This window comes from Rhopilema esculentum, chromosome 11, assembly GCF_057945365.1.
Source record: "Rhopilema esculentum isolate cy_ngs chromosome 11, ASM5794536v1, whole genome shotgun sequence".
Lineage (NCBI taxonomy): Eukaryota > Metazoa > Cnidaria > Scyphozoa > Rhizostomeae > Rhizostomatidae > Rhopilema > Rhopilema esculentum.
This window is the reverse complement of record NC_142825.1, coordinates 2,416,349-2,444,040: the sequence shown is the minus strand read 5'-3', so window position 1 is coordinate 2,444,040 and position 27,692 is coordinate 2,416,349. Positions and strand designations below refer to the sequence as shown.

The window sequence follows — 27,692 nt, the reverse complement described above, 5'->3', positions numbered from 1 at the left end:
TTCATGATTCAGATTCAAAATATACTAGATTGCGTGCGGTACAATATGATGCTATAATGACGATCAATGTAAGTAAATTGTACCAGGAAAATTCTTTTAAAATGAATGGCGACGTTTCCAGCATAGCCCGTTATCAAGTCAAGTGAAAATACTTTTCTTCAGAGAATTTTATAATAGAAGAAGAACTGAAAAGAAAAAGTAGCAAAATATGTGTTTTAAAAACTGGTTTAAAGTATCATCTTGACTTACGAAAATGCTACCGCAGACCGCTAACGAACACCTAATATTTTAAGGCATTTTATGAAAAGAATTACTGGTCATTGACAATGGAGGATATTTTATTTTAGGTTCAGCATCGCACAGTTCCCAGCACACACCTAAACTTGTAGCCACGGCAACAAGACATTCGAAAGAGTGACCTCGGATTCATGTTTTTGTCTCGATTTGGCGAGAAGCATTAAACTTCGGATGTAACTTGGATGTAACTTCGGATGCTAATTAATTGTGCCTATATTGCAAACGCGTGCTTCAGAGTAATAATGTCTGGCAACATTCATTTGTGTGGAATTAGTGGGAAGCGAGGCTTTGGGTCGTAAAGAAGTACTTTGCGTTTTAATTTATCTTTTGGACAATGTACTCTCCATTTTGCTGTGTTTGATAAAACCATGAATCACTGGGCTTCAATATATGTGCTCATTAAGTCGTTATAAATGTACGTGTAACGACATTCACACCATATGGTATCATTAAAATCTCTGCACCAATTACTTTTACCATGCAATTTAACAAGCTTTGTTTATGTTATTTGGCAATAAGCTCTCTACCGCAAAGCAGAAGTAACACACGGCAGCCTCCTAAAATGGTGTTCGCCCAGACTCTTACGCGTTTGCTCAAGTCCTGCTTGCGTCATCGCAACAAGGCGGGGGTTTCCTTTACGTGCAACTGGAATATTTATTGGAACCCCAAAAGTCTTCCGCTTCCTCTTTGAATGAGGACCAAAGGCATTATATTTCCTTGCAAGGCTGCTGAATGCATCTTTTTCGTGATAAATAGCGTGATCTCTGGCGCCCGGCGACTAAAGCAATCGTGGCGCCCGTTTTCACGTAAGCTTAGATAAAAATTTGCCATGTCTATCAAAACACTCCGTACTTCAGCCTTACCGACTTGTTAGGCTGAAAACATAGATGGAGCCCCTTTGTCCTAGCCCCCTGTTACCTTCATCTCTTGCGTTCTGATGCAAACGCCGTTAAACATCACAAAGTTGCTTTTTCTAAGGCGATTCGTGAATTTTTCCAAAACAAAGTTCCCGGTATTGGCAAGGTCTTTGGCGGCTCGTTTCTCCTCTGGGTACAGTGTTGTGATGCGGAATACGTCAGCAGAAATAACAGGACAGGCATTTGCATAAATTATGCACATTTTCACTAAAGTTCTGCAAAAATTTGCTAAGAAATTTCAGTGATCTATATCAGAGAAGGTTGATAAACTTCATGAAAAAAGACTACATAAACTTCACAAACTTAATGTTGTAAGAAGTTTCTATTTGAATTTCATTTGCTTTCTGATATTTAAAATATGTAGTATAGAGTAGCAGCTCAGGAAACCGCCTACAGATCGCAACGTTCAAATAAATTTGCAAAGAACAGAACACAAAGAAGATTGGATTGGCAATTACAATATTATGCGAACTTTGCGAAACAAATTACGTGATTACGACCCAAGCGTATTTAAACGAACGCAATTAAGTCACATATATCGGTGCTTATATTTTTGAGAGTTGGTAGAGTCACGTTCTCAAGAGGCAGAAAGCGTATGAAACATAACAACCACTCGGTAAGCATTTTTATTCTATTCCTTTCGACCATGCTAATGGAATCTGTTATTTATGCTTTGTTAAATCCCCAACCTGAGAATTTCGTCATTGTTTCGCAGACAAGGCGCTCGCAAGCAGTAAATCTACGCAAAGCAGAACTTAGAATTAAAAACCATTAGGCCAACTTTATTTCATTTGGCTTCTTGCATTTAAGAACTTTTTGGGATTAGCTTTTTTTTTTTATTTATCAACAATTTTGTGTCTTTGCGAGAAAAATTGAATGAAGGTATTTTTATCTAAGATATTCTTGCTCTTTTCTGCCTCAAGTACATGGAGTATACCCCTTGGAACAAAATCCTTTCACCCTTGAAGGACCATCTGCACATTTAAAATAAAAACCAAGTAGAGTCTGATTCTTGATAAACCTGGGTCTATCTTGCACGGATGTTCTCAATTTCAAAATTGTAACATTTTACCTGTATTTAATGTTCAAGAAATTAATTTTTGGTACATTTACACGGTACCGTAATCAAATTTTAAAGTTTTCCAACGTAAATCTACACGAACTAAATCTTTATAAAAATGTAAGGTTAGCTATTAAGAAAATTGCGTGGTGGCAGTACTGTGAATGCAGCGCTTCTGAATGGGATTTAGGCCTACTTACTAAAGCACTATCGGATACAATTATATCGGACACAAGTTTTAGCGAGACGCGAGATTGCAACAGGCTTATTTCGGCCTGAGATTGAGCTGTGAGAGGAAGTCAATAGTTGATTTGAATATTGATCATCGAGAAAGCTTAAATGCTAACATTAAGGTAATAACTTTTCGCAATGTTCGTTTGTTGTTTAGAGCTACACGGATCCTACCAGAGGGGGGGGGGGGTGCATATGAAACAAACGTTTGCTTAACCAAACAAAGTTTTTGTTAAGTTTTGAACATTAAGTAGGAATGCATCAAATGATTATTTTTCTCTTTCATAGACAACATCTCTCAGCTACAAAGTGTTTTTTATTGTGCTTCGATCAATCAAGAGGCCCGTCCTAGCAATGAGCAAAGTATACGACGTACTGCATTATGGCTAACGAAAACATGTTTGTTTTGAATGGAAGACTAAACGCTGGATTTGATGATGCAGAGAGCTTTAGCACGGCCACGTCAAACAGTAACAGTATAGAGAAAGAAACCCAATTATGCAGTGAATTTTTCCAAGAAACCTTGCCCTTGCCACCTAAGAAATTGAATAACGGAATAGGACACGAGGCCACAAAATTTATGCCACCTAACGTAGAAGAGCAATTATTCACCGTTGAACAGGAGCAACGCAATCACGACGACCAGAAATACAAGCGTAAAAAGACCCTTTGCTTGTCAGCTTTGAAATGTGTCCTATCTCTTCTGATTTCTGTAAGCCTGTTTGTGTGTGTTGTCGCCAGCAAGATCTCACTCGTCCACATAGGGCAGAAGTTGAATTACACGGCAATGTACCGCAACGCTTCGCGTACTGTGTCAAGTGGAAAGAAGAGCTTTGTTCGGGAAACAAGTTTTGTTATGTTGGTATTGCTTCTAGTTTTTCCTTCTGTTTATACATTGATTCGGGCAATTTGCAATAGTGGAATGAAAAGAAGCCACCCTTGGCCGACAAAAAGAGCTGTCATTTGGGTAAGGACCATTTTAGATCTTTGTTTTCCTGTCAATCCTGTTTAGGACTTGTTTAAAGAAATTTCCTACTTTCTCGTAACATTTATCTGAAAAGGTTCAGGTGTGGCTGGTGTGGCACTTGCAAAATTCATTGTTTTTTTGTAAAAATTTTGAAATTCTTGATTATACGAAAAAAATTATTGACTCCTAGATTTTGATAGCTACCACTACTAGATGTTGATAACAAAGAGCTTGGTTTTTAATATCATTATTTAATATCATTGCTAACAATGGGCCTTTGCGTGCATGGTTACGGTCCAAACATGGCACTAAACTTCTACGGATTAACCAAAATTGATTTCAGACTGTCTGAAAATGCATTATGGGATGTTGCGTAGCGCAATGGCTCATTGTTAGCAACGAGTCTTTAAAGACAGACAACGTTTTATTGTCCGTTCATCCGTCACACCCGTCACATCCCTGTCTGTCACGCTTGTCCATCCGCCACATCTTTCAGTCACATCATCTGTCCGTCCGTCCTAATGATACATTTGTACTTCTGAACTTAAAAGCTCCAAATGATCAAAAAAATAGTTGCTCAAAGATAATATTCCTTATCGATTATTCATTGTTGAAAATATTGTAAATTAATCCCAAGTTACTGAGATTGTCGTAAAATAAGTTCTCTATCCAGTACAGCAGTCACTACAGATGTTTGTATATCTCTAAAGCAATGTGTTTACTTTGAGAAATAATAATGAATTTATAGTACCAAGGGTAAGAACAACCATTTATGGAACCGAAACTCTCAAATATAGAGGGCAGCGTATTTGGCACTCTCTACCTCGGCACATAAGGAATGCTCAATCTGTTAATGAGTTTAAGAAAGAAATTAAAAGCTAGAATGGCACCGACTGTACATGCAAAATATGTAGGACGTTCGTGCCACAGCTTGGTTTTTTTTAATTCTATCGTTTTAAATAGCTCAGATTTTTATAGTACTACCCTATAAATTCTGTTTTTAATGGATTATTATGTACTTAAAATTTTATGTATTTAATCTCGTATGTATTTATTCGATGTAGTAGTTTTAACAGCTGGCATGGATTAGTTCATTTCACTGTAAATAGCTATGTAGCGCCAACTTTAAATAAATTGATTATTATATTATTATTATTATCATAAGCTACACATTCCCTGATATTGAGCACTGTTATCGTTTCACAGGGGCTGATTGGCTCGTTCATTGAAGTTGCAGGACTCAGTCTGTACGTGGTAGGCACATTAAGTGTCATATCTGAGGCGGATGTCGTTATAGTACTTATGAATGCTCTCTTCATCGTCCCCGTCTTCTGGCAAATGGCAAAAGCCTGTCTTGAAGGGTTTGCCAATTCTGAGGACCCGATATCACAACGGCTGTTGAAGAAAGCACGTAAAAAGAATATTACAAACATGTTCTTGTCTTTCTTTGCGATAATATTGCAACTTGGTGGCCTGGTTGGAATAGTTTTCATGGTAAGTTTCAAAGATGCAAACCTGCTTTTTTTTTCTCTCCGTAAGGGACCTTCAATCAAGCTTATACAAGTTTGTAGGAAATCTTTCTTTCTTTGCTAGCTTTGCATCTAGAATTGTCTTTTCTATATAAGCTTTGCATTTAGAATTTATTGGAAAATTGTAGAAAGAGGCTTCTAACTAATTCAAACCAACTATCCTTAATATACGATTTACAATCAACATAGAAATTACATTGAAATAGAAAGACAATGTACCAACCAAGTAGGAATGAAAACTTGTAAACTATAACTTGCTTTTCGAAAACAATATAAAAATAAAGATTGAAGACATGAGCCTTGCAGAACTTCCACTTCATGGAAATCTATTAAAAGCAGTGTTAAATGGCAATTGTAAACCAGGCATCGCGCACCATTCTAAAAGGGTGTGGCCGAGAATTTTTTGAGGTTACGCCCTTTAGAACGCTGGAAAACGCCCCTTTAAGAAAACACTTGCTTCTTTCCACTTATTTTTATAAACAGTCAATTTCAGAGAATTATTATTAAGTATAACAATTACTATAAAGATAGATTTAACAAGATAAGACACCAAGAAAATGAACAAAAATGGGTTCCTAGTCAAGACAAACTGCTACTACTACTTGGGATCCGAAAGAGTAAGCTTTTCAAAGTTGTGTTAGAGTAAACTTTTCAAAAATTTCTAACCTATTATTGCAAAAAAGTGGGGGGGGGGCTATAGCGCCTGCTAGCCCAATGGCTGCGCGGTGCCTGCTGTAAACTGTAATCGGCGAGCAAATTTACCATATTTCACTGCATGAAAGTTCCTTAAAAAGCATTAAGATATGATATGCTAAATTTAATTCCGTTTCTCTTTGTAGACATCCAATAGCGAGATTCTAGACATCAAATTTATTCTTGTACCAACATCAATACTTCTGATATCTTTTGGTTGGTGTCCAAAAGTGAAAAAGTTACAAATTGACCATGATCTGGCACTGCATGTGGATGAAGAGAAGTACCCTGAAGACGCCATTAACGGAAATGGAACACTAGAAACGAGTCTCTCCGAACATTCAATGCCATCGACTGCCGGATCATCCGAAAACATCGCTGGCACGCGGAAACGAAAGAAAGTTTGGAAAAACGACACTCAAAAAGTAATTGTAGAGTCAAACACTGCTCGGGGAAAATCCACAATTATAATTTCACTGTTCAAGATAATACTAGTTCCTTTGTGTTGTGCAGCGGTAGCTCATTTTATGAAGGTTGCAAACCTAAGACATATCGACTCCGGAATATACGCATTTTTTGAAGACAAGACGCTCGCATGGATGTTCTTTGTACAGCTTCTGACAGGCTTGATCGGGTATGTACTCTGATATTGAATACAATAGATGATAAAACAACGCATACTTTGCTGTTGCAGTTACACGAAGTTCTATTTTATTAACTGACAAACCCCTCTTCCCCTCAATAACGTACACTTGTTAATAACGGCCACATCTCAATGACGGACACCCTCTAACAAAGGACACCTCCGAATGCCGAGCGTATCTAAACATCATTGAATAGAATTGTTCCATTTCTTGCAGTCAACCTCGTTATCGGTTATTGGGTGGTATCGGCTATGCATACATAAGTTCTTCAGTTTTCCAAATGTTGCAACTTATCAGCAGAAGGTTTATCTTTAAGCCAGTAGAGAAGATACAGATAAAGGCATTATACACTCTTTTACAGTATAAAGTATTACACTCCTTTCTTTTTATAAGAACAATCTTATAAGAACACGAGCCTCAAAATTGATCAAAAGTTAAGAACAAATTAAGAACAAGCTGAGGCTGGTCTACTGTAGAATGCAATTTTGAAAAAGTTTTGTTAAAAAACGAGGATTTTTAGGCATGTGTGGGTCCTTTTTCGGTGCATATTCAAATTTGCTGGCTAATACGAGACATTAAAGGTTGTATCACTCACCTTATTGACAAATAAGATCTGAACACCCCCTCCCCCTCCCTAGAGCGAAAAAGCTAGCAATCACACTGCTTACACACTGTTAATTTAAGAATATATCAAGAACAATCAAGCCTCAGATATTCTCAAAAATTTAAGAATAGTCAGCCTGAACTTAAAATTATAGTTCATATAAAAAAGAGTGTATACATTGAATCACTATCAAAGACATTGTGTTCTTTTATCACTGAAGAAATTATTACTCTTTTACATTAGAAAATACTATGCACTTTCACTGTGGAAGAAATTATTCATTCTATCACAGTCTATTACATAGTAGAAAACAAAAGAGAATATAACAACACCCCGTTACAAACGAATTTTCCCAAAGAAACTTTGAGATCTGTTTATTCAGTTTTCACAACTAGAAAAACAGGTTTAACCCAACTGGCTTTGTTTTTATAGGTATCATCTTGCTTGGCTTGCTTGCACTATGACCATGCAAAGGCTGTGCTTTGCCCTGCCACTCACTCTTGCGACCCCAACAGCGGTTATTCTCATTGTCACTAACAGATGCGACAACAACTACATATCCTTTCTGAAGTGCTCCGAGAATAGTCCAATATGGCTGTACATTGCATTGATAAGCGTGGCCCTTTGGCTAGGCCAGTTCTTTGCTACAACTTACTATGCTTGGAAAAACCAAGACTTCATTATGGCAAATGAGGCAGTGTTATTTTGGATGCCTTCGTACGAAGGTATGAAGGTGGTGCTTAAGTCTTGCTTACCCTTCTGGTGTAGGCGGAAAATTACAAAACCTTTTCAAACTATTATCAGTGACCCGACATGGCGCTATTGCAAGCTGCCTTACAACTCTTCTGATTATTAAAATACCAGCCTTAGCTTTATGGGATCTTCAAAACAGCTTCAAGGGATCTTCAATGCAGCATAAAACTTGGGGGAACGTAATGTCTTATAGCTTTCAAATATGCCTAGGGTTTCAATAAAACAAAGAAATGACTTGCAAAACAATTTGTATTTAGAATATTATAAGGTGAAAGCTTCGTTGTTCCATACATAGTGTAACTAAATACGTTTTACAAGATAAGTATTTTAGAATAACAAAGGTAAGCATAGCTTTTCTCAAAACGCCTTCAAAGTAATTTAAATATGTTTCTTTCATTTGTAGGTGTCATGCTTGAACAAAATCTGCTCCTTAATAGAAAAAATGAAGCAACAAATGAATACTACGTCAACTATCGTAGTTTGGTAAAGGACAGTCGAATTTACATTTGCACCACAATGTACCACGAAGAAGCGTACGAAATGGAACAGCTATTGAACTCCCTCGGAGGTATAGACTGCGCTCGTAAGGAGGCTGGTCGCAGATTCGAGGCTCATATCTTCTTTGACGACGGTGTGCGAGACAAAACTTTAAAGAGATACGCATTACAGCTAGTGTCCCTGTTGGAAAAAACCCTGGATATCAAGCCATCATTTGCCAACAAGATAGAGACGCCGTACGGAATGGAACTGAAATGGAAGCTGCCCGGTGGGATGGACTTCCATATTCACCTAAAGGACAATTACAAGGTGTGCAGCGAATTTCATAACACGATACCCATTAAAAGTAATATGTACACTTCTAAAAATAACTTTGCATTGAAGGCACTTCAGAATAAGTGCGTCCATTTGCTTCAAAAATTCATTCTTCTTTGAAACCCTTTAGATTCAATACGAGCCTCAGACAATACTTGAACTTTTCAAACATATTTCGTGGAATAAGAGTTACGCACTCTGCTATACTTCTAAATATGAAAGAGCAAAAGTAGACCAGGGTAAATAAGTACGACAGCACTGAAAACTGTTTGAATTAGAGTAGAGTTGACATTGACATATAATTCCGCTTATTCTTTTTTCAAAGCAAATCTATTGCAAACATTCAAGCATCTTTCTATTGTTATTTCCAAATTTCCAAAATTTCTTTAAAACAAGCGCTTGAATCTCATTGCCCTATATCTTTACTTGGAAAATTTTGAAAGTTTTATAAAACTAAGTTATGCTACTCTCGTCTGCATCGGCCGTTGCTTTCAGAATAACAAAATATTTTCTGGCCAGGTAAAGAACAAGAAGAGGTGGAGTCAAGTAATGTACATGTCGTATGTGCTGGATTATCGAGAGCGTGGTAAGTGGTTATTTTGAGACAACGGGTATTCAAAATTGGGGGAAAAGTTTAAATCTTGCATGTGCTTGTTTCGGAAAATGTCCATGCAAAATTTGCTAACTAGTTTTTCCAATAGCTCGATCAATCTGTTAGACTAAATGTTCTTAATATGTTACAATTGTGCAAATATTTTCTCCGCCATAGGTTCTTCAAACATTGCACCTAGCTACGGTCCGGTCCAACTTTAAAATCCTTTAAAGTTTCAGTTGTCATGATAAATGTTCTTGTAGCCGAGGTGCACCCCCTATCATTGTCAACTTGCATAAGCTCATCTTAATAGATTCTGGTTACATCAATTCGAAACATATGCCTATGACTTCATGATGGTCTTTTTAGAAAACTGCGACCATGCTTACATCCTGACGACAGACGCCGATGTGAAATTCAGGCCTGATGACGTCATGGCATTGATGGATCTGATGAGTCGTGACCCCTCTGTAGGAGCAGTGTGTGGTAGAACACATCCCATGGGTTCAGGGCCTATTGTTTGGTACCAGATTTTTGATTACGCGATCGGCCATTGGCTCCTGAAAGTACGTGAGAGTTTTCTATAGAGTATTTAAAGATCCAGTTTTTTACATGGATCATTGTCGCTTTCATATTCGAAGAAAACATAGTTTAGGAAGTTTGTTGAGATAAACATAGTTTAGGAAGCCTACTAATAAGATTGACTTTTATCTGTGACAGCTACAGTAAACTTCCCCAAAACTGGTTTGCCTAATTGATTGGAATCCACCACTCGTAGCACGCTTTTCAGTTTGCTGAGATTAATCCTTTGAAAAGACAACAAAACTCGATGCTATGACATCCATGCAACGTCGTAGCTACGCCCAGTCATGAAACCAATTATATCCTTGTAAGGCTCTCTAAAATTCTGTTCCGCCATGCAGTTTTAGGAAGGTTAACGACAAGAGTATTAAACTAATGGACCGGAGTAAGGTCATTGGAAACAGAGTGAATTTCTGTGCCCCACCCAGACAAATCCACATCAACATAATTTTTGGAAAATTTTTGTCTTATTTATTGGCTTAAAGAAGGATGAATATTTCCTTGACACCGCACAAAATATATACATGTAAGAAATATTCAGTGAATTTCTTAATGTTGCTTCATTTTATGGCCCAGATCAAGGATAAAGAATAGGTTCAAATAACATCAAAAAGACTGGAACTTATTTTAGAAAATCTTGGAGTTTTGGTGGTTTCATTAGGAAGACATTCGGTTACAGATAGAAACTGCATTGTTCCAAAATATGTATCTGCGTGTTAAAAAGATAATTTTGAATTTGCTTACAGTTTCTGGTCCCATTTGCTTGTCCGTTAGAGTAGCTTACACTAACATACTTCATTCCGTTTCCACAGTCGTTGTCTCTTTAACAACGCAGTGGCGAAGATTCTTCTTTCTTTGTGAAGACCAACCGTACTTACACACGTGTCTCATTTTCATGCTAACCATTCTTAACCATTGCCTTTTCTTGTGTTACTAACATACCCTGTTACTTGTACCTAGGTGGCAGAACACGTGCTTGGATCAGTACTGTGTTCTCCTGGCTGCTTTAGCATCTACCGTGCACGTGCGGTAAAGGATGTGCTGCCAACGTATGCAAGCCACGTTGAATGTGCACTTGACTTTCTCACAAAGGATATGGGTATGGCCAAAACTTTTATGTAATGTAAACAAGATTCTTGTTAACACATAAAGTTTATCGAGAGTATGTCGCATTGAAAAGTCTTGATGAGAACTTATTTGCAGGGGAGACCAGCTGGTTATGTGTGAGACCGCCCCGTCTTGAATCCATAGAGCATGCGTAGTAATGATTAACCCCTTTGCGCATGCTCTTTGACTACAAGACGAAGGATCCTCTCTCGCATTATAAGACTTCCTCTTACTTGTATCACAAACAACTTTTGTACCCTGCCTATAATCTAATTTAAGACACAATTTTAATTTCTACTATTCTTTCACTCAAACATAGTCCCACTACACTTCACAAACACTACTTAATAGCTAGCTTATCTAGCCATATTTTCTTAAGCTCATCTCATGATAACGAAGAAAATACTCTACAGAATCCTAGCATGCTGCCAGTCAAGTCAATCTCTCTTAAAGGCAACGGACAGATACTGACAAGTGTCTGAGCCACCTGTCAATAAAATATTGACCAATCAAGAAGCCTGTGAGTAGCATCATGTGAGCCGTGCCATTCGCCACAAAATGAACCAACTAGTCCTCGATGCGATCAAATTTCTAACTGCTCTTGATGCGCATCTCTGCATACCAAGTGTTCTTGTATCCGTTTGTTGCCTTCAATGATTCGTCTTTGATAAATATAGCAACTCTTGATAAATACTGGTAAAGGTATCCTTCAGAAAAAAGTGGTTTTTGTTACTTTGTCAACTGAAACATTGGGCAATTTTTCCGTGCATCGGATTTTGATTCCCAATCCGGAATTCTTGCTTTGGCTCATTTTGTACAGCCTAAAACAATTTGAACAGAAAGCCCGTCAGTATTCCCTGTTCCGGGTCGGCATCGCTTCCGGTAGCATCGCTTTAAACTTTTGTAAAGCAGAACACTTAAAAATAGAAGAATCCCGGTACCTTAAACTTAAAGTTATTATTCACAATGAGCTGATCCAAGATGATAAGAAATGAGATCATATGAGCCCGCTGTCGTGTAAACCGGAAAGAAATACATTTGGCATCGGTTCGCTGGTACTGGTCCGGCTTCATGTCGGTGTTGGTACATGGCAGCATAACACTGACATTGTATTTTGTTTGAAATAGGCGAAGACCGCTGGTTATGTACGCTGATGATAGAACACGGGTGGAAGCTGGAGTACTGCGCAGCGGCTGAGAACAGCACATACTGTCCGGATACATTTGATGAGTTTTTCAAGCAAAGAAGACGATGGACTCCCTCCACCCTTGCGAACCAAATTGTTCTGATCCAGAAAGCTGGAACAATTCGCAAAAGCAATGATGTTATAACTTTGGCGTACATCTTCTACCAGTTGCTGTTAATGATTTCGACAATTGTGGGGTAAGGAACTATGATCTTTGAATTCGGACACAAAGCAAAGAATAAAAAGCCTTTTGTTCCGGCTTTTGATCTTCCCTTGTATTTGGTCAATAAAGTTTACTGTAAATCTTTGCAGTCGCATCAGGCATCAACTGCAAACAACACTGGCTCAATGACCAGTCCTTGCAGGACTCACCCCTTTCAACTGGTAATAATAATCCATAATTCAATGGAGAATACCTTTCACTTAAATGCTGTTTTTCTTTGTGCAGGCCAGCAAATGTGATCCTGGTTATATCATCAGGCTTGAATTACGCTTTTCCAACGACAGTGAATTTGATAGCGATGTTTGCATTTGTTGTAACCACTGTAGCAGCCTTCATCGTGGTCTGCATTTACACATCCCAAGATTTTCAGCTCAAGGTAGCCAAGCTGCTCACACTAGCATTTGCAATCATCATGACAATCACTACAGTTGGGCTGATGGCACAGGTAAGATGCCAATCCTTGAGTTATGTTATTTGTTTGATGCAAGCTCTAGCCGTCTGCGTTTCGGAAAGGGCACATTTGACTTTTGTATCAATCACCCTAGCTTTTGTAATATTCTAATGCATATGCATTTCTTTCTTTCATGTTTACAGTAACTTTTGAATGATTCTTTGTTTTGAACACAAAGGACCATTTTAAAGTCAGTCTGAAAGGTCGTCAGTGGCATGCTCCGACAGGACATGAATGGGGAATTAAAGCGTCCCTTCCCTCCACTAGCTTACAGGTCCAGCCTGACCCGACTGGTACCACCTGGCAGGGTTTCTTAGCTCAGGGCTACGAGCGATGGCCAACGGCTAACTCGGCGGGAGACCGGCAAGGAGGGCGGATGAGCTACGACTCCAGGGGTCAACGGCTTCGGGCGGAAGAACTCCGGGAAAGAGGGATGGTTTCCCTTTGAAAACACTGTAGAGTAGAGGTGGTTCTGGGGGCCCATCTCTACTATTAGCCCCTTAGTTTTATCTATGACCATGACAACAAACCAAAACTCAGATTTTGGGATAGTTGGAGGGTCATGGTAGCCAACCTTCTGATAGAAGATGGTACCTGATGATGATGAAAGGTCGTCAGGACACTATTGTATCATATCACCATGTCTTGTTGACCTCGTATTGAAATACCAACAGAAAGGAAGGACATCATCATCTGCTTATTTATTGCTTTGGTCAATAGTATCTAATATGGTATGAATAAATAACATACAAAGTAGGGAATCGTGAACGGCTCCTTTCTGTAACGAATACACCTAAAAGCCGGTCGTCAATTTTGAAAGCAATTCTGAAGGGGTTCTTTCCAGGCAATGCTTCTAGGCTGGTAACATGTTTCAAACGTGGTGTAATCTGAACAGCGGACAAATAGCTTGGTCCGAACCAATCAACTTTCAGAACAGCTGCATTCATGTCAGCATTTTATCAGCAGTTTTGACCCTTGTGCATGCAACTGAAAGCTATATAGACCCACTTGTCCAATGAATTAACTATCTTTTTGCAATACAACAGGTCGCAGATGACATCGCCAAGCAGTTTCGCAATACCGGTAGTTTTCACTTGTCTCCTTCCACCATTTACCTCCTATTCATGTGCTGCCTGTTCTCAGCAACTGCTCTCCTCCATGGTGTCGAAGGCTCAAATCTCATACACGGCCTATGGTATCTGCTTTGCCTGCCATCAGGCTACCTGTTTCTTACAATCTACTCCATTGCAAATTTGACGGACAGATCCTGGGGTAAGCAACTTTCAACATTAGTAATGTAATCCCTATATCTTTCTGTAATTTTTTATTTGATTCATTTAATCCTAAAGAATATTATAGAACCCAATTAATAATAAACAAAATCAGTTTGATCTGTTACCAATTGTAGTCTGTTCTCGTTAGGTTATATCTGAGCCATTTTGAAAAAAATTAACTGTTATACCATTCATGAGACAGGGTACCATGTACGGTAAAATTAAGTTCCTGGTGAAAAGTGTATTTTTTATTTCATATGTGAAAGCGCAGCGGTTTTTTGGGATTGCACTCACCATTATTGTTGTTAATGAAAACATTGGTAGACAGTATTCAAATGGACTTAAATACTTGGTGTAAAAATACTCACCGTCAGAGTCTAACCCATCTTCAATGGAATTAAGAATAAATAAGTTTTCTTGTTATGATGGTTTTATCGCTGATTTAAGTGAGCCTGGAGATGCGGAATAAACAAATTCTATTTTCATTCGTTTTCTATCTCAGATTTTCAGGTATTCGATATAAAAGCAAAAATATCTCAACTTGGCTGATAGCATCCAGTTCACTGTTGTTTTAAAATCAAAATGAATTAAAATAGATTAATCCTAAATTAGTACGCAGGTGCCATGCCCTTATTTAAATCATCAAAACAGTGCTAAAGATATGATAAATGTTTGATCAAACAATCACAGGGACAAGAGAAGCTAAGTCTGCTAGCTCAGCTGCAAGTGCCGACCCCTGGTATCATATTGTATGGCGACACATGAAAGATTTGTGCAGTTATTGCTGTCGCAACCGACTTTATCAAGACTCCGATCAATCAAGGATTGTTCTGACAGCAAGCGACCTCATGTCTGAAGCAGGCGAATCCATATCTGATGAAAGCACCCGTGTATGTTTTGTACTAGCGTCTGTTCTTTTCTTTATTTTTTTTATTTCTAGACCATTCCACGTAATATCTTCTGAGTTCGTCTCGTTGATACAATCTTTCAAGAAACCACAGTTAATTATAGTTAACTGCTCAAAGAAATTTAGTCATTTTCTATTTTCAACTGTGAAGTAAAAAAGAAGAATCAGAGATTGTGGTTTATATTTACAACCAAGCAAAGTCTCGCCCTCTTTGTTGTTTTCTGGAAGGTTAAACTACTGTTTAATAAAACTTGCCAACATGTTTGAAAATTTGCCAACGAAGCATGCTAAGGTGGAAAAACTCCCCATATTTGAAACGAAAGTTTTTATAACAAGGTGTCTCTTGACTCTCAGTTCTTCCCAAAATAGAAAAAAACATGACAGTTTTGCAGGCCGTCCGTGAAAACAAAGTAATTTAACGTCAATTATTTAATCATGCATACTTTCTTCTTTTGATATAAGAGGGTTTCAAGAACTGGAGAGTACTTGCCGGGAGGAAAGACAAACAGTCCTTGTATTTGCTATTGTCTGCATAGATGATTTTGCAATGGCAACCATTAAGCAACTGGAAGTGTTTTTGCAACTAAGTGTAGAATGTAGTAATCATAAAAACTATATGGATTATTACCTACAACACTCAAACATAGTTTTTAAATCATTTATTTTGCCTTAAAATCAAGGAGGTTTCCTCAGCCGACCAGAACTTATCAGAATGCGAAGATCAATTTCAGAAGGAAGACGAAAAGCCCCCTCGACCCCCAAAGCCACCGAGAATTCCTTCGAGGACGTCAAGAGGACAACGTGACAGGCTGCTATCTTTGAAAGGAAGTCCCCAGAGAGTGACATTTGCCCCTGGGATCAGATTCAAGTCATTAAAAAGGAGGGGCCTGCACAGTTGTGAGTTTTGCTTTTGGCAGAAAAACTTCATAGTTGTGATATTCTGCTGCGCCAAGTCAGGGCTCTTCACATCAGTTTTCTGTCAAAATTCATTTCGTTTTCTCTTGCACGATGCAGCTTCTAGGCAAAGCAATTTATTTATTTGTTCAGCGTGTACATCACAAATTCACTGAATAGAGCCATGTGCACATATTATCAGACACGCCCATTGCTAGATAGCTATCAATTCACATACTGTGATTTGTTTCCAGATAAAGATATAGCTGGATAGAAGCAAAGATAACGCTCTAGAAAAGATCAATATCTTGCTCAATTAGATGTTCAATATTCTAAGCAGATTTAGGGATTCTCTGAAAACCACCAATTGCATTTAACAAAAACAAACTGTTAAGGGGCCTGAATCACAGGTCGCGCCAGAGCTGCTCCAAACTGCGCAAAAATGAGAGCTGGGCGAAAGCAAAGAGGAAAGAGGGAAGACTCGGATTTCTGATTTGTTTCACTATAACACAAGAAAATAGTTTGCTGTTAATGAAATCAAAAGGGATTTCCTTTTCCCGATTTCCTTTTCCCGATTTCCTTTTCCCAATTTCCTTTCTTTCACCTCCGCTTCCCCAGCTTTCATGTTTTCTAGTTAAGAGTTTTTTATTCACTTGATATTCCGTGCATTTTGCAGTTTCTGCTTTATAATATTAGCCAAAGGTGCCAAAAATCCACTGCTGGATCGCTTCGAGAGGCGTTCCTCCATCGAAAGTTTGTATTCCTTTTACAAAATCCCTTTTGTTTTCTGAAAAAGTCCTCACAACAAATCCTCTAGGTATGTATGTACGAATGCAGAGGCTGGTAGCTAGGTATTCCTCAGAGGGGGTCGTTAGTTTCTCTAAAAGTGCCTATGTACATGTAGGCAACATCACTATTCTATCGATACATAGATTAGAGGGAGGTTAGGGGCAAAGGCGGGTGTGATCGATCTGCTCTTATGTCTTCCCTTTGGTCATGGGACATGAGGTATGTTTGTGTAATGATTGTTCATTAATTACCTGCTTGCACTTATTCTATGTTTGATCTTTATTCTGTTAAACATAGCCATGAATGGAGAAGAAGATGGCGAGGTTTCTGTGTCAACCATTCCAATCGACGAATTTCTTCACCGACAGTATAAGGTATTTTTATCCATCTTCGTATTCAACCTGTTTGTGACGTCATAAAAACTGTTGCAAACATTACATTTCACACAGGAATCACTTCTAATGCTCCCAGTCTAGGTTAACAGTACAAATACTGAGAGTGTTCATATGTACGAACAAAATTATTCTCATAAAGCAACTGTTAATATTTGCTGTTTATAAATTACCTGTCAGTATGTACTTCTGAGCTCACGCCCCGAAAACTATGGCTTCAATTTGCTGCCAGCATTGTCCCATCGATTTCGACTTTTTCTTAGAAAACATTATAGATAGCTTTGTTCCCCATATTATGATTTTGAAACGTACACTCATTTTTTTTATAAGAAACAAAGGTCGATGTTGAGTACTCCAGTTTCTTAAAATTTGTTCAGAAAATTTGAATACTCATTGTTTCTTAAGAGTTTTTTATTTAAGATGTCATAAATGATGTTGTGAAATGTTCATGACCTTTTTTATCACATCAAGAGATTCGCTTCCGTTCTGATGCTGTATTTAGATGTGGGAAGTATATTTTCATCCCTCGTGTTTTTAGTTCTAGGCCAACAGAGAAATAATGTTCTTGGATTTTACGAAATTTTTCTGTTCTCAGTTTTATCACGATTTAATATTTTTTTTTATTTTTTTTGCTTCGAGTGCTGAAGTTTCTTAATTTTTTCTGACTGTCCAGTACTCGTTTCTTATAGCCAGTTTCTTATAAAGAAATTGAGTGTATATTAACACTTCAATTGAGATGAATTTTTCTAAATTTGATACTTTTTATAGGAGTATCTGGAGAATTTTACGGACCATGGATATGACGATAGCACGTTCCTCGTTGGCATGAAAGAACAAGTAAGATTCGTGTTTTATTTCAACGCTACTGAACATTTGATTATTTTTAGGATCAGCTTGCCATTAGTATAATCAACCATTCGTTGTTTCTGTAGGTTACAATAAGTTACTACAGGTTACTGTAACTTGATTTGTTTCCAGGATTTTCTTGACATTGGTTTAATACAGGGTTGTTTCTCTAGGTGACAAAAAGTAACTACATGCTGATATAAGTGGTTTTGTTCCCAAGAGTTTCTTGACATCAGTATTCTCAATTGAAGTAACTATAGGTTACAACAAGTCAATACAGAATACTTTAACTAGTTTAATTTCCAAAATTGCCGTATTATCAGTATACTCAATGCAGTTTCTGAAGGTTACAACAAGTAACCACAGAACACTTCAACTTGTTTTGTTTCCACAGTATTCATGACATCAGGATACTAAACCGTGGTCACTAAAGGTTACTTTACTTGTTTTATTTCCAGGATCTTCTTGATATTGGTATAATCAACAGAGGTCATCGTAAAAAATTGCTTCATGAAATTGAAAAGCTTCCACCAGAAGAAATGGACCAGGAGGTTCCGGTAAGTTTTAAGTTGCACATGAACCTATGCAATACAGTTTTTTAAGGAAACAATGATGCATATTTTCTATAATCAAGAGCTTTTCGGCGTAAGAAGGGCAACAAAATTAAATGAAAAATTGACCGGCGTCGGACTCTCAGCCTGCGATGAAAAGGCTGAGATTCAATAGCTTCTTTATTCATTGTTGTTAAAGAAATTGGTGTTGCTAGAAGCCAAGAAAAGAGCCTTCTTGCATTTTTCGACACTTTTTTATGCCATAAAGCACTAACGTAGGAATGTCCAATTCAGAAATGCGTTTTGATTTGACAGGACAATGTGCGAGATTGGCTGATGAAGCTAGGCCTAGAAGACTACTGGGATCAGTTTAGCGAGAACTCCTATACCGAGCCGAATTCACTGGCTGATCTCAAATTCATGGATCGCCCGACTATAATGCAAACATTCAGGATCACAAAAGAAGGCCATCTTAACAAGCTGTCGAAAGCAATAAGTTATTTGGCTTATCCTAATGCTGGTATGTTGAATATTTCATTAGCCTTATCAGGGGCAACAACGTATGAAATTATCCAGTTATATACTGGATCAGACTGGCATATGTTTAAGAGCGCCCAAATTCCGCCTCCAAGTGGTAAATACATTTAAGACCAAAGTAGCTATGGGGAATTTTCTTTGACCACAGGCAAATAAGCAATTTGTCCTTCGTTTTGAGATATCTGTTACTGAGCAGGCCCGGGGGGGCTGGGGGGCTGGGGGGCTGGAGCCCCCCAAATAATTGTCAAACTGTAGTATGTTTTCTTTATAACAGTGTACTAAATAAGAAGGAAAACAATGGGCAGCCCCCCCCCCCCCAATATGAATTTCGTTCCGACGGCACTGCTGGGAAGAACCGGTTGTTTGGAAGTGTCCCTTATGAGCGGTGTCTGTTCTTGGTGCGAGGTCTCTACCAATATAATATTTTCTTTTATTGAAGTCAAAGAGCAAATGTTCTGCCACGCCACGCCATGCCATGCCATATCTTTCTGTTGAAAAAACCACATAGCAATTTTTTAACTTTTTTCTAGCCCAAAGGAAGGTTCGAAAAGCCCGTATTGAGCTTGACAAAGCATCTATGGTCACCCAGGACGCGAAAGAGAACAGGTTTTGGGAAAAATTGCGGACAATATGTCTCTTGCCTGAACAAGCTGCGTTCAGCCAAAGTGATGAACTGAAGGACAAATTGACAGAGCTGCGAAATACGGGGTTGATGATGCTCGTTGTAATCAACATTCTATGGCTGACTATCATGCTTACAATCATCGCACAAGGCGCAAAGCTTCATGTTCTCAACACGAATTTCCTTGGTTTGATGTTTTTGTCACTGTACACAATCGTTCTGCTGGTCCAGTTTTTCGCTCTATTGTGGCATCGCATCGGTACCTGGATTCATTTGATGTCCCGCACACCGTTTAAGCCCGGTTCAAACATCAACATGAGCTGGTCTTTCCATGACGAAGATCTTCCTCCGGAACCAAGCGATGAAAATTTGTTAATTGCGCATCAGAGAATAAACAGTCGTATAGAAAAACAACCGCGTAAAAGAGTCAACTCAACTCCGGACACAACAAGAAGATTCCGGACAATTTTTCCTCCGGATGAAATCTAACTGTTTAATTTCATTCTTTATTATCTTTGATTTTCTTTTATTCTCTGAATAACAAAATATTGAAATTGATATGGATTATTAAGCTGCGTTGTTTTGGGAAAGGATTATTTGAAAATATAGAATGTTTTTTATAGATTTGGCCACATTTTATGGCCACAAAAAAGTGGGATCGCATTACGCCCAGTGTGTCCCTTTGATATATCTCAGCACATCATTTCTATAGAGATATGGACATCAGAACATCAAATTTTGAATGAGAGCAGATTTATTGTCAACATTTATGATTGAAAAATATGCTCGATGTATATTTAAATTTAAAGCATTTGAAGATTTGGGTTTGAACCATGATGCATTCGAATTTTATTATTTTACTCTGTGTTCCGTTTAATTTGTTGTCTTCTGAATTCTTCAAAAACCAGCAGACATTGCGGTGAGGTTTTCCGCAAGAGCAAGCTTTCGCAACGATCTGGGCACTAATCTCTACCCAAAGCTCCTTGAGGAATTATTTAAAGATTTGTTGGAAATTTCCCCGAAGCATCATTTGGCTACTCGTTCTATTTTAACCGTACATCCTTTATGACGTAACACAAATAGAGAAGATAATAAATTGATAAAAGTCTAATCGCCCGCCTTTAGACTGGCAGCTATTGTCTCCTTTTGCTACCTTTGAGAGTCCTATGCAAGAAGAAGCCAAGCTTTAAGTCGAATGCCTCGTTCTTGTGAATCAGTAATTTGGGGGGGGGGGGTGGAGGCTTTACCCTTTAAAGCTTCATATTTTTAGGAAAAGCTTGGAAAACACGCAAGTTTGTCGGAATTTTTTAAGCAAATTTGTCGTTAGACCCCTACAACTCGCCACTAGTAAGTGATGAAAATTTCGTAAAAAAAGTTTTATTTTTCTGTCTGTGGAACGAAAACAGACATTTTTTATAAGAAATCAATTTATGGGCAACCAAGTAGAATCAAGTTGAAAAAATACCGCTTTGAAACCAATTGAACCTTGTTTATTGTGTTATTTGGTAACTATTGTTATGGTAAACTAATATCTAAGCAATTATTTGATAAGGAAGGATATTTATTGCTAAGATGGTAAAGCATGACAAGACAGTCTCTTCTCTTATGTCTCGACATGTCAAAGGAATCATCTCAAAAATTCGAGGGGCACCACGGATGGACAAACAAAGAGTTTCTATTGATGGACAAACAAAGATTTCTTTGTAGTCTTTTGCGTTGCATTCTACTGTTAATTGTAGTTCTGCTTTGTTCATAGAAAATGGATTCTTGCTGGAATGAAAAACTAGAAAATAAACCTTAAGGCTAGAATTTAATAAAAAATAATGACGTATTGTGTTAAGATACCCCGAAAAAACTTTCAATGCCAAAGATCGCTAAGACACTTTTAGTACAATGCTAGGATACGAGTTGCTTATAAACAGCTCGTGTATAAAAACATTCCACCAAGGGCATCGCGGTAGGGGGGAAGAATCGTTGGGGAACATGTGCTCTCTGAAATCTTGATATAAGAGCAATTTTATGTTTCTAGATAAATTAAGAATCATGCCTGTTCATTTTTCAAAAGTTTTATAGAAAAGTAGAAGAATTATGGATTTCAGTTCGGCTTTTTCCATTGCACTAAAATGTTGTCGAATAATCAAACAATGCTTATATAGATATTGATTTTTCAAAATCTTGAAAATTCTTGCCAAAATGGACACATCTTTTGTGGGAATTGTAGTTACATATACCCCCTTTCCAAGATACGAATATTTCACGAGCCTCGTTTCGGTATCAGAACTTCGTCGTTCTAAGGTCCTTATCTACCCAGGGTAGTCCTCATCTCGAAAGCCTATTCCACAGTTCTTCCAGTGCCCCATATTTCACAACAAATACTCAGGGGTAAGCCCCGTGCCCACTCCATACTCGCATGCAGTGGGCGCAATTACAAATGAAAAGATACCCTAGAAAGGAGATGTCAATAAAAAAATGTAAATATTTGGCATCAAAGCACTTTGAATTTCCGTGTACACGTCACTGGTAATACGTCAATGCACTTCTTTTGTGGTCGCTTTGTTGCTTGTCCGGGCAGAGGTTATCTCCGGGCCTTTTTCCAGCCTTAATGGATTTAAGATTCTAGGCTCGGATTGGCCACACGGAAAGTTTTCAAGTGAAGTTGAAAAACAGACAGTTTTATTTTTATCGTCATTAGCATGGATTATTTCAATAAGGGCCAAAGTAATTCTGCTTTGATAGTTTGCCAAATTGTCTAAACAAGCCCAATTTCCTGTGTTACTCTTTAATAACCCTCCTGAAGCCAAAACAAGATAATGGTTTTTAGACATGTCTGTCTTCAGTAACGTAAATGTCTGAGATAAAAAAACGCGTTTGAGAAATAAAAAACATTTAAAGGAAATTTAGCAAAATTGTTTTTTGCTGTAAAATCGAATCTGTTGCACAGTTGTTTACAATATCCTTGAGGCCATATTTCGACACCCCTTGGAAAAAAATTCGTTCTAAAAACGAGGGATTTTTAACATCTAGGGGTGCTTCGTTAGCAAATTTTTAGAATTGTCAGCAAGTAATGGAAGGTTCACCAACTTTGTCAGAAAATTGGATAGGAGCACCCCCTACCTCCCCCCCCCCCCCCCCAACTGAGCATAATAGCTAGCGACGGCCCAGAGGTTAGGTGGAGGCTCTGATTTCAAAACTGATTTTTCTACAACTAGAATAATATAATGTTTTTCTTATATCACCAAAAAAGAGTTTTCCGCGGTAGTCTAGCCGATGAAGTGTGCTCAATTATGTTAAGATAAGGGTAAATTTTCAAAAAATAAACTGCTATTTCCCTTATTTCGTCAGGGACAGGTCATGTTCTTAGGTTGTTCTTGCTTTTGGCAACGAGAGCCTCAGCGCTCTTATAGCCACGGGCAATAATTTTTTCTGGTCTTTATCATATGAATTGTCCTATATCTAGGCAACATTTTATTTATTAAAGCTTAATCATTTCTTTGATACACCTTATAAAGTGTTCTTTCTTCTTCCGCGACAATTCAAAAGCAACTTCAAATTGTATTGATGCTACAGTAGTGCTCAACCAGAAGTGTAACCAAAACCCGTTATCAGGATTGAACAGGTCCCGCAAAATAAACTAAAGATAATTTATCAGCTTTTATCTTTGGTATTCAGAAATTAGGTTTTCAAATACAAAAATAAAGCCATAGGGTTTTGTCAGTCTCTTAATGTACATAGGTTTCAGAAAAGTTTATGTCCCTTCCCCTTATAATCAGAGAACCTTTCTTCCCTGCAAGCACTTCGTAGATATTTAGAAAAAGTTTCGTATTTGGATTTGATGAGAAATTTTAAAGTAAATATAATCAATTTCGTAATCTTTATTTCTGTCTGCATTTTTGTGTGGTTCTTGGTCAATTTTCGTTATGAAGCAAGTCTAGAGTTTGATTTTTCAGCGCTGCCTAAATTTTCTGCCACTTCAAGATTTAGAAATTTTTACAAAAACTTTCATTTTGAGAATTTTATTGCACATCAACGAGTTTTCTTTTGAAAGAGTGTGGATATGATTTTTTGGCAGGTAAGAAAGCTTATGTAGTGTTTAGTTAACAATGGCGTGATGGTATTCCTAAAGCCGGTTGTGTCCAGCAATGTTAAACAATATCGATAACAATAAGGTTTTATAACAAAACATATCATCTTCATTATCTTGATTCGTGCTCTACTTCTTCGAGAGATTGTAGCATCCGGGGTTCAACAGTATCTCTGTACAATTACCCAGTCAATGCTCTGGCACTAGCGTTGTCAAAGATATTCTGGGAACACCCCTTGATGCCTCCCCCCCCCCACCGCTACAAGTTTACCGCCTTGGGTATGCTCATCGACATAATGAACGGGGCACAGGGGATACTTCATGTACTTTTTAGAAACGGGGGCCAGACATGGGCTCCGATGCATGTTGAAAAGTGGGTGGGCCAAGGGAAAATTTCACAATCATAACAAAAGAGTTTGAAAAAAGCTCTGTTGTTTTGCATTAAAGTTGAGGGGACCATGTCCCCCCCGGGCCCCCATTTGTCGGAGGCTCTGACAGAGTTGCCAGAGTTGCTTACACTACACGTGCCCCCATTTTGGAATTTCTTCCTACGTCTATGGCTACGCTACTTTATTGTGGGTGCCCCCAGCCCCTTTACACACTTGCTGTATTATCTAATGGGGACTGGGCGATTATAGGAAGCTCCGATCTTGTGGTCTGGTCTTTAGCGATGGTATGGTAACTTATAATTGTCAATACATCGTTCTAAATATAGAAACGATTGATGGCAATCCAGTTGACGGCGACATTTAGGACGAATGGAGAAGGAAACGTGTTTATATTTGGCGATTTGAATCAGCTAAGGCAGTCAACTAAGAATCCATTGCATGAATGTCTCCTCCAGCTGATTTTCGTCGGACTTGCTAGTCATGTTATAATGAATGGACATGCTATTTTGGTGTCTCAAGCCTATCCACCTAGGCCGGTGAAGTAGATTCGTCGCAATGAGCTGTTGCCCTTTTTTAGGAGAGGACAAAGCCCAGAGGCATAGCAAAGAAATCGATAACTACCTGGAAAATGAAAGTGCAAAGTATAAGGCCGTACACCGTTTGTTGTTGCTTGGAGCGGGTGAAAGTGGAAAAAGTACCTTGGTTAAACAGATGAAGATATTGCACCAAAATGGCTTCAGTGATGACGAACGTTTGACGATTGTGCATGAGATTAAACGAAATGTCCGCGAAGCTGTCATTACAGTTTTAAAGGCAATGGATGATATCGAGCCGCCTGTAGAACTTGCTTGCAAGGAAAACTATTTACATGCAGAATGGGTGCTGCACTTTGCTTCTTCAAACGACTTTACATACCCAAGCGAATTTTATGATCATGTCAAGGTCCTTTGGTCAGACAAAGGCTTCCGAGAGTGTTTTCACAGGTCGAATGAATATCAACTTATAGACAGTGCACAGTATTTTTTTGAAAGAGTCGATGACATTAGAAGGGCAGAGTATTTACCAACCGATCAAGATATACTACGTTGTCGCGTGTTGACTACAGAAATAACGGAAACCCAGTTTACTATCGGTAAGCCAGGAAAAATGGTGACCTTCCACATGTTTGATGTTGGTGGGCAAAGAGACCAGCGAAGGAAGTGGATACAGTGTTTTAATGATGTCACTGCAATCATTTTTGTCGTTTCATGCAGCAGCTATGATATTGCCCTGAGAGAAGATCTCACCCAAAACAGATTGCAGGAAAGCATTGAGCTTTTTAATAAAATATGGAACAATAGGTTTCTTAAATATGTCGCAATAATACTATTTCTAAACAAACAGGATTTACTGAGTGACAAAATAATGGCTGGAAAATCGAAGCTAGAAGATTACTACCCTGAGTATGCTCGTTATGCAACACCTGAAAAGGCTGTAAGAGACAGCCCAGAAGAAGTATTGCGTGCAAAATATTTCATAAGAGACATATTTCTCAGTATTGCCAGTGAGAACAAAAATACTGTGCATAAAGACCATGACTGTTATCCTCATTTCACATGTGCAGTGGATACCAAAAATATCGAACGTATCTTTGATAGCTGTAGGTTTATTATTCAACGGGAACATCTTCGTAAAATTGGGGTGCTACCTTCTTTCTAATGCAAAAGAAGAAAGATGAAAGGATAGTTTTATTTTTGTGAAATAATTAGAAGGGTTGGAGGTAGTATACTTATTTGTAATTGTCTTATAAAGGGAAATTTTAGTAGGTGTTGAAAACAAAACTACCTTGTTAATGACTTCTGTTTTGTATATCAATTAGGGAGTGCTCGTTCTTTGGGTCAATTGTTTGTACCAGCATGATTTGTGAAACCATGGTTGGCACAATATGTTGATCACCCATAAGCGGGAAAAATTGGCTGGCTAGCAACTGAATGCCAGAAATACTTACATTACAGTGTTTACTAGATGTCTAGAAATTGAAAAGGTTCATTGAAAAGAATCAATGAGAACAAAATTTTATATTAAAGATAAATAATTGTTTTGGAACATAAAGTTTCATGAAACATATTTGCTTTCTGCAGAATATATACTGCTTTACTTGATGCTAGATCACAAGAAGCCAAAGCCAGAAAAATTGATGCCAATATTTAATATTTTTGTTACTTAAGTGTAGAATTTGAAAACAGAATGTTATATATGATGAATAAAGACATTTTCATTGACTGGCTTAAATCAAAACAAAGTTTCACAGGTTATAAATAGCATTACCCAATTATGTGAAATTCTAACTTATTTTTCTGTTAGAAACCTGAAATTAAATAATTAGCATCATATAGATTAGTTATTTGGGAACAACACCATTGAAAAGCTAAGGCAAAGTGTGGCTTAGACGATGGTTTGTTTTCTTGATTTGTGAATCTGACTTGTAATGAGCGCTTTATGCATTAAAGTCAGTGAATTTGTGAAGTTTGATCAAATATTGTGCGAAACTACTCTTGACTCTTAGATGATATAAGTTCAAATTGAGGTTTATTGGAGTAAAAATGTTATCATATTTTCTAAAACCTTGTGAAGGAGTTAGTCACTTTAAGATAGTAAAGTCTCTTAAGAAGGGAACACAACACCTTTTCAGTTTGTCTTTTTGCTGCAGTTGATTGTTTACCAGTATACCAAGAAGCTAATTTGACAAAAGCATTTTTAAAAAAGGGCATCTTGTAAAATCAATTTTAGTAATACGTTCAGATAGGTGGTATGTACTTGAGTTTTTACCAGACAAATTTATGATGATCAAGACCTGATCTTGGCTTCCTTCCATTAAGTAAGGATGGTTTTTCGTTTAAAAATCAATGTTATGATTACCAAAATTATTTATGAAGTTAGAATTTTTAGCATTTGAAGTTGCGAAAAGTACCTATTGATTTAGAAAAGATAATGTTGTATGTTACAATTGATTATGTTTAGTTGATACATCCACATCTATTTTTGTCTCAGATTTTTATTGCATTTCTAATAATTTTTGTTGCTAATGGGATCAGGCGACAAATTTTGAGAATTTCGTTCTTTTATCAGATATAAAGCTCCACTAGGTGACCTAGACAAGAGAACTGTAGACTCGAGACTGTAGACAAAGGAACCAATTTTGTTTCTTCTATAAATAGTGACAGTGAGCAAACTTGTAATGATTTAATAATTTAATAGCAAAAAAGGTTTTTTTCATTTGAATATCTTATGAACTTGAGCATTTATCAAGATTCATTTGCATACAGGTATTGTAGTACTCTAAGGAATGGGCATGAGTTTCTTGGCTCTAGAAGAAATTGGACTTTTCCCAGCGATGCTGCCTTTCATCTTAACCTCCTTAATCTTAACAATACAGAATTGTCTTGTTTGCATAAACTTTTTCATTTTTCATCCATTTAAAATTGCTTATCTGACTGCCAGCAACTGACACATTAGTAATTTATGGGTACCACCATCACAAGTAGTCAATTGTTTACCTGTGCAACTGTGTCTCGTTTTGGAGGGCATCCCCATTCCAAGATCAAATGTTTGAGCCAGGGTCAGAGTATGTCCTTATTTCGTTAAACAGTATGACGCTTTATATTTGCTTTAAATGCAACCCCTTCCACTGGCATGGCTAATTTCATCTTTTGACAACTACTTTCAAAATTTTTTCAAATAATGCAGATCTCAAATGATTAGGAATTTCAAGTCATATCTTT

General features: G+C 37.7%; 2 protein-coding genes across 2 annotated transcripts; both read left to right on the top strand.

The window, feature by feature from the left end:
• The first annotated feature begins 34 nt into the window (after positions 1 to 34).
• Positions 35 to 21,858, top strand: LOC135693297 (uncharacterized). Its single transcript, XM_089111310.1, has 19 exons — positions 35 to 1,830; positions 2,794 to 3,472; positions 4,679 to 4,966; positions 5,841 to 6,328; positions 7,375 to 7,667; positions 8,099 to 8,502; positions 9,028 to 9,094; positions 9,470 to 9,666; positions 10,643 to 10,781; positions 11,917 to 12,172; positions 12,424 to 12,643; positions 13,696 to 13,921; positions 14,614 to 14,813; positions 15,511 to 15,727; positions 16,811 to 16,887; positions 17,674 to 17,742; positions 18,210 to 18,308; positions 18,618 to 18,822; positions 19,370 to 21,858. Exons 2-19 carry the CDS (start codon positions 2,888 to 2,890, stop codon positions 19,948 to 19,950), a joined length of 4,611 nt encoding a protein of 1,536 aa, XP_088967436.1. The 5' UTR covers positions 35 to 1,830; positions 2,794 to 2,887; the 3' UTR covers positions 19,951 to 21,858.
• Positions 21,859 to 24,219: 2,361 nt separating this feature from the next.
• Positions 24,220 to 26,937, top strand: LOC135693417 (guanine nucleotide-binding protein G(olf) subunit alpha). The gene has a single exon (XM_065211898.2). It carries the CDS (start codon positions 24,487 to 24,489, stop codon positions 25,627 to 25,629), a length of 1,143 nt encoding a protein of 380 aa, XP_065067970.1. The 5' UTR covers positions 24,220 to 24,486; the 3' UTR covers positions 25,630 to 26,937.
• Positions 26,938 to 27,692: the final 755 nt, after the last annotated feature.

Bases quoted from the DNA above. Each gene is read 5' to 3' on its own strand.
- LOC135693297 (XM_089111310.1), top strand. From the start codon at position 2,888: ATGGCTAACGAAAACATGTTTGTTTTGAATGGAAGACTAAACGCTGGA. The intron at 12,173-12,423 runs GTAAGGAACTAT...TTCTTTGTGCAG, and splicing joins ATGATTTCGACAATTGTGGG to GCCAGCAAATGTGATCCTGG. The intron at 13,922-14,613 runs GTAAGCAACTTT...AAACAATCACAG, and splicing joins TTTGACGGACAGATCCTGGG to GGACAAGAGAAGCTAAGTCT.
- LOC135693417 (XM_065211898.2), top strand. From the start codon at position 24,487: ATGAGCTGTTGCCCTTTTTTAGGAGAGGACAAAGCCCAGAGGCATAGC.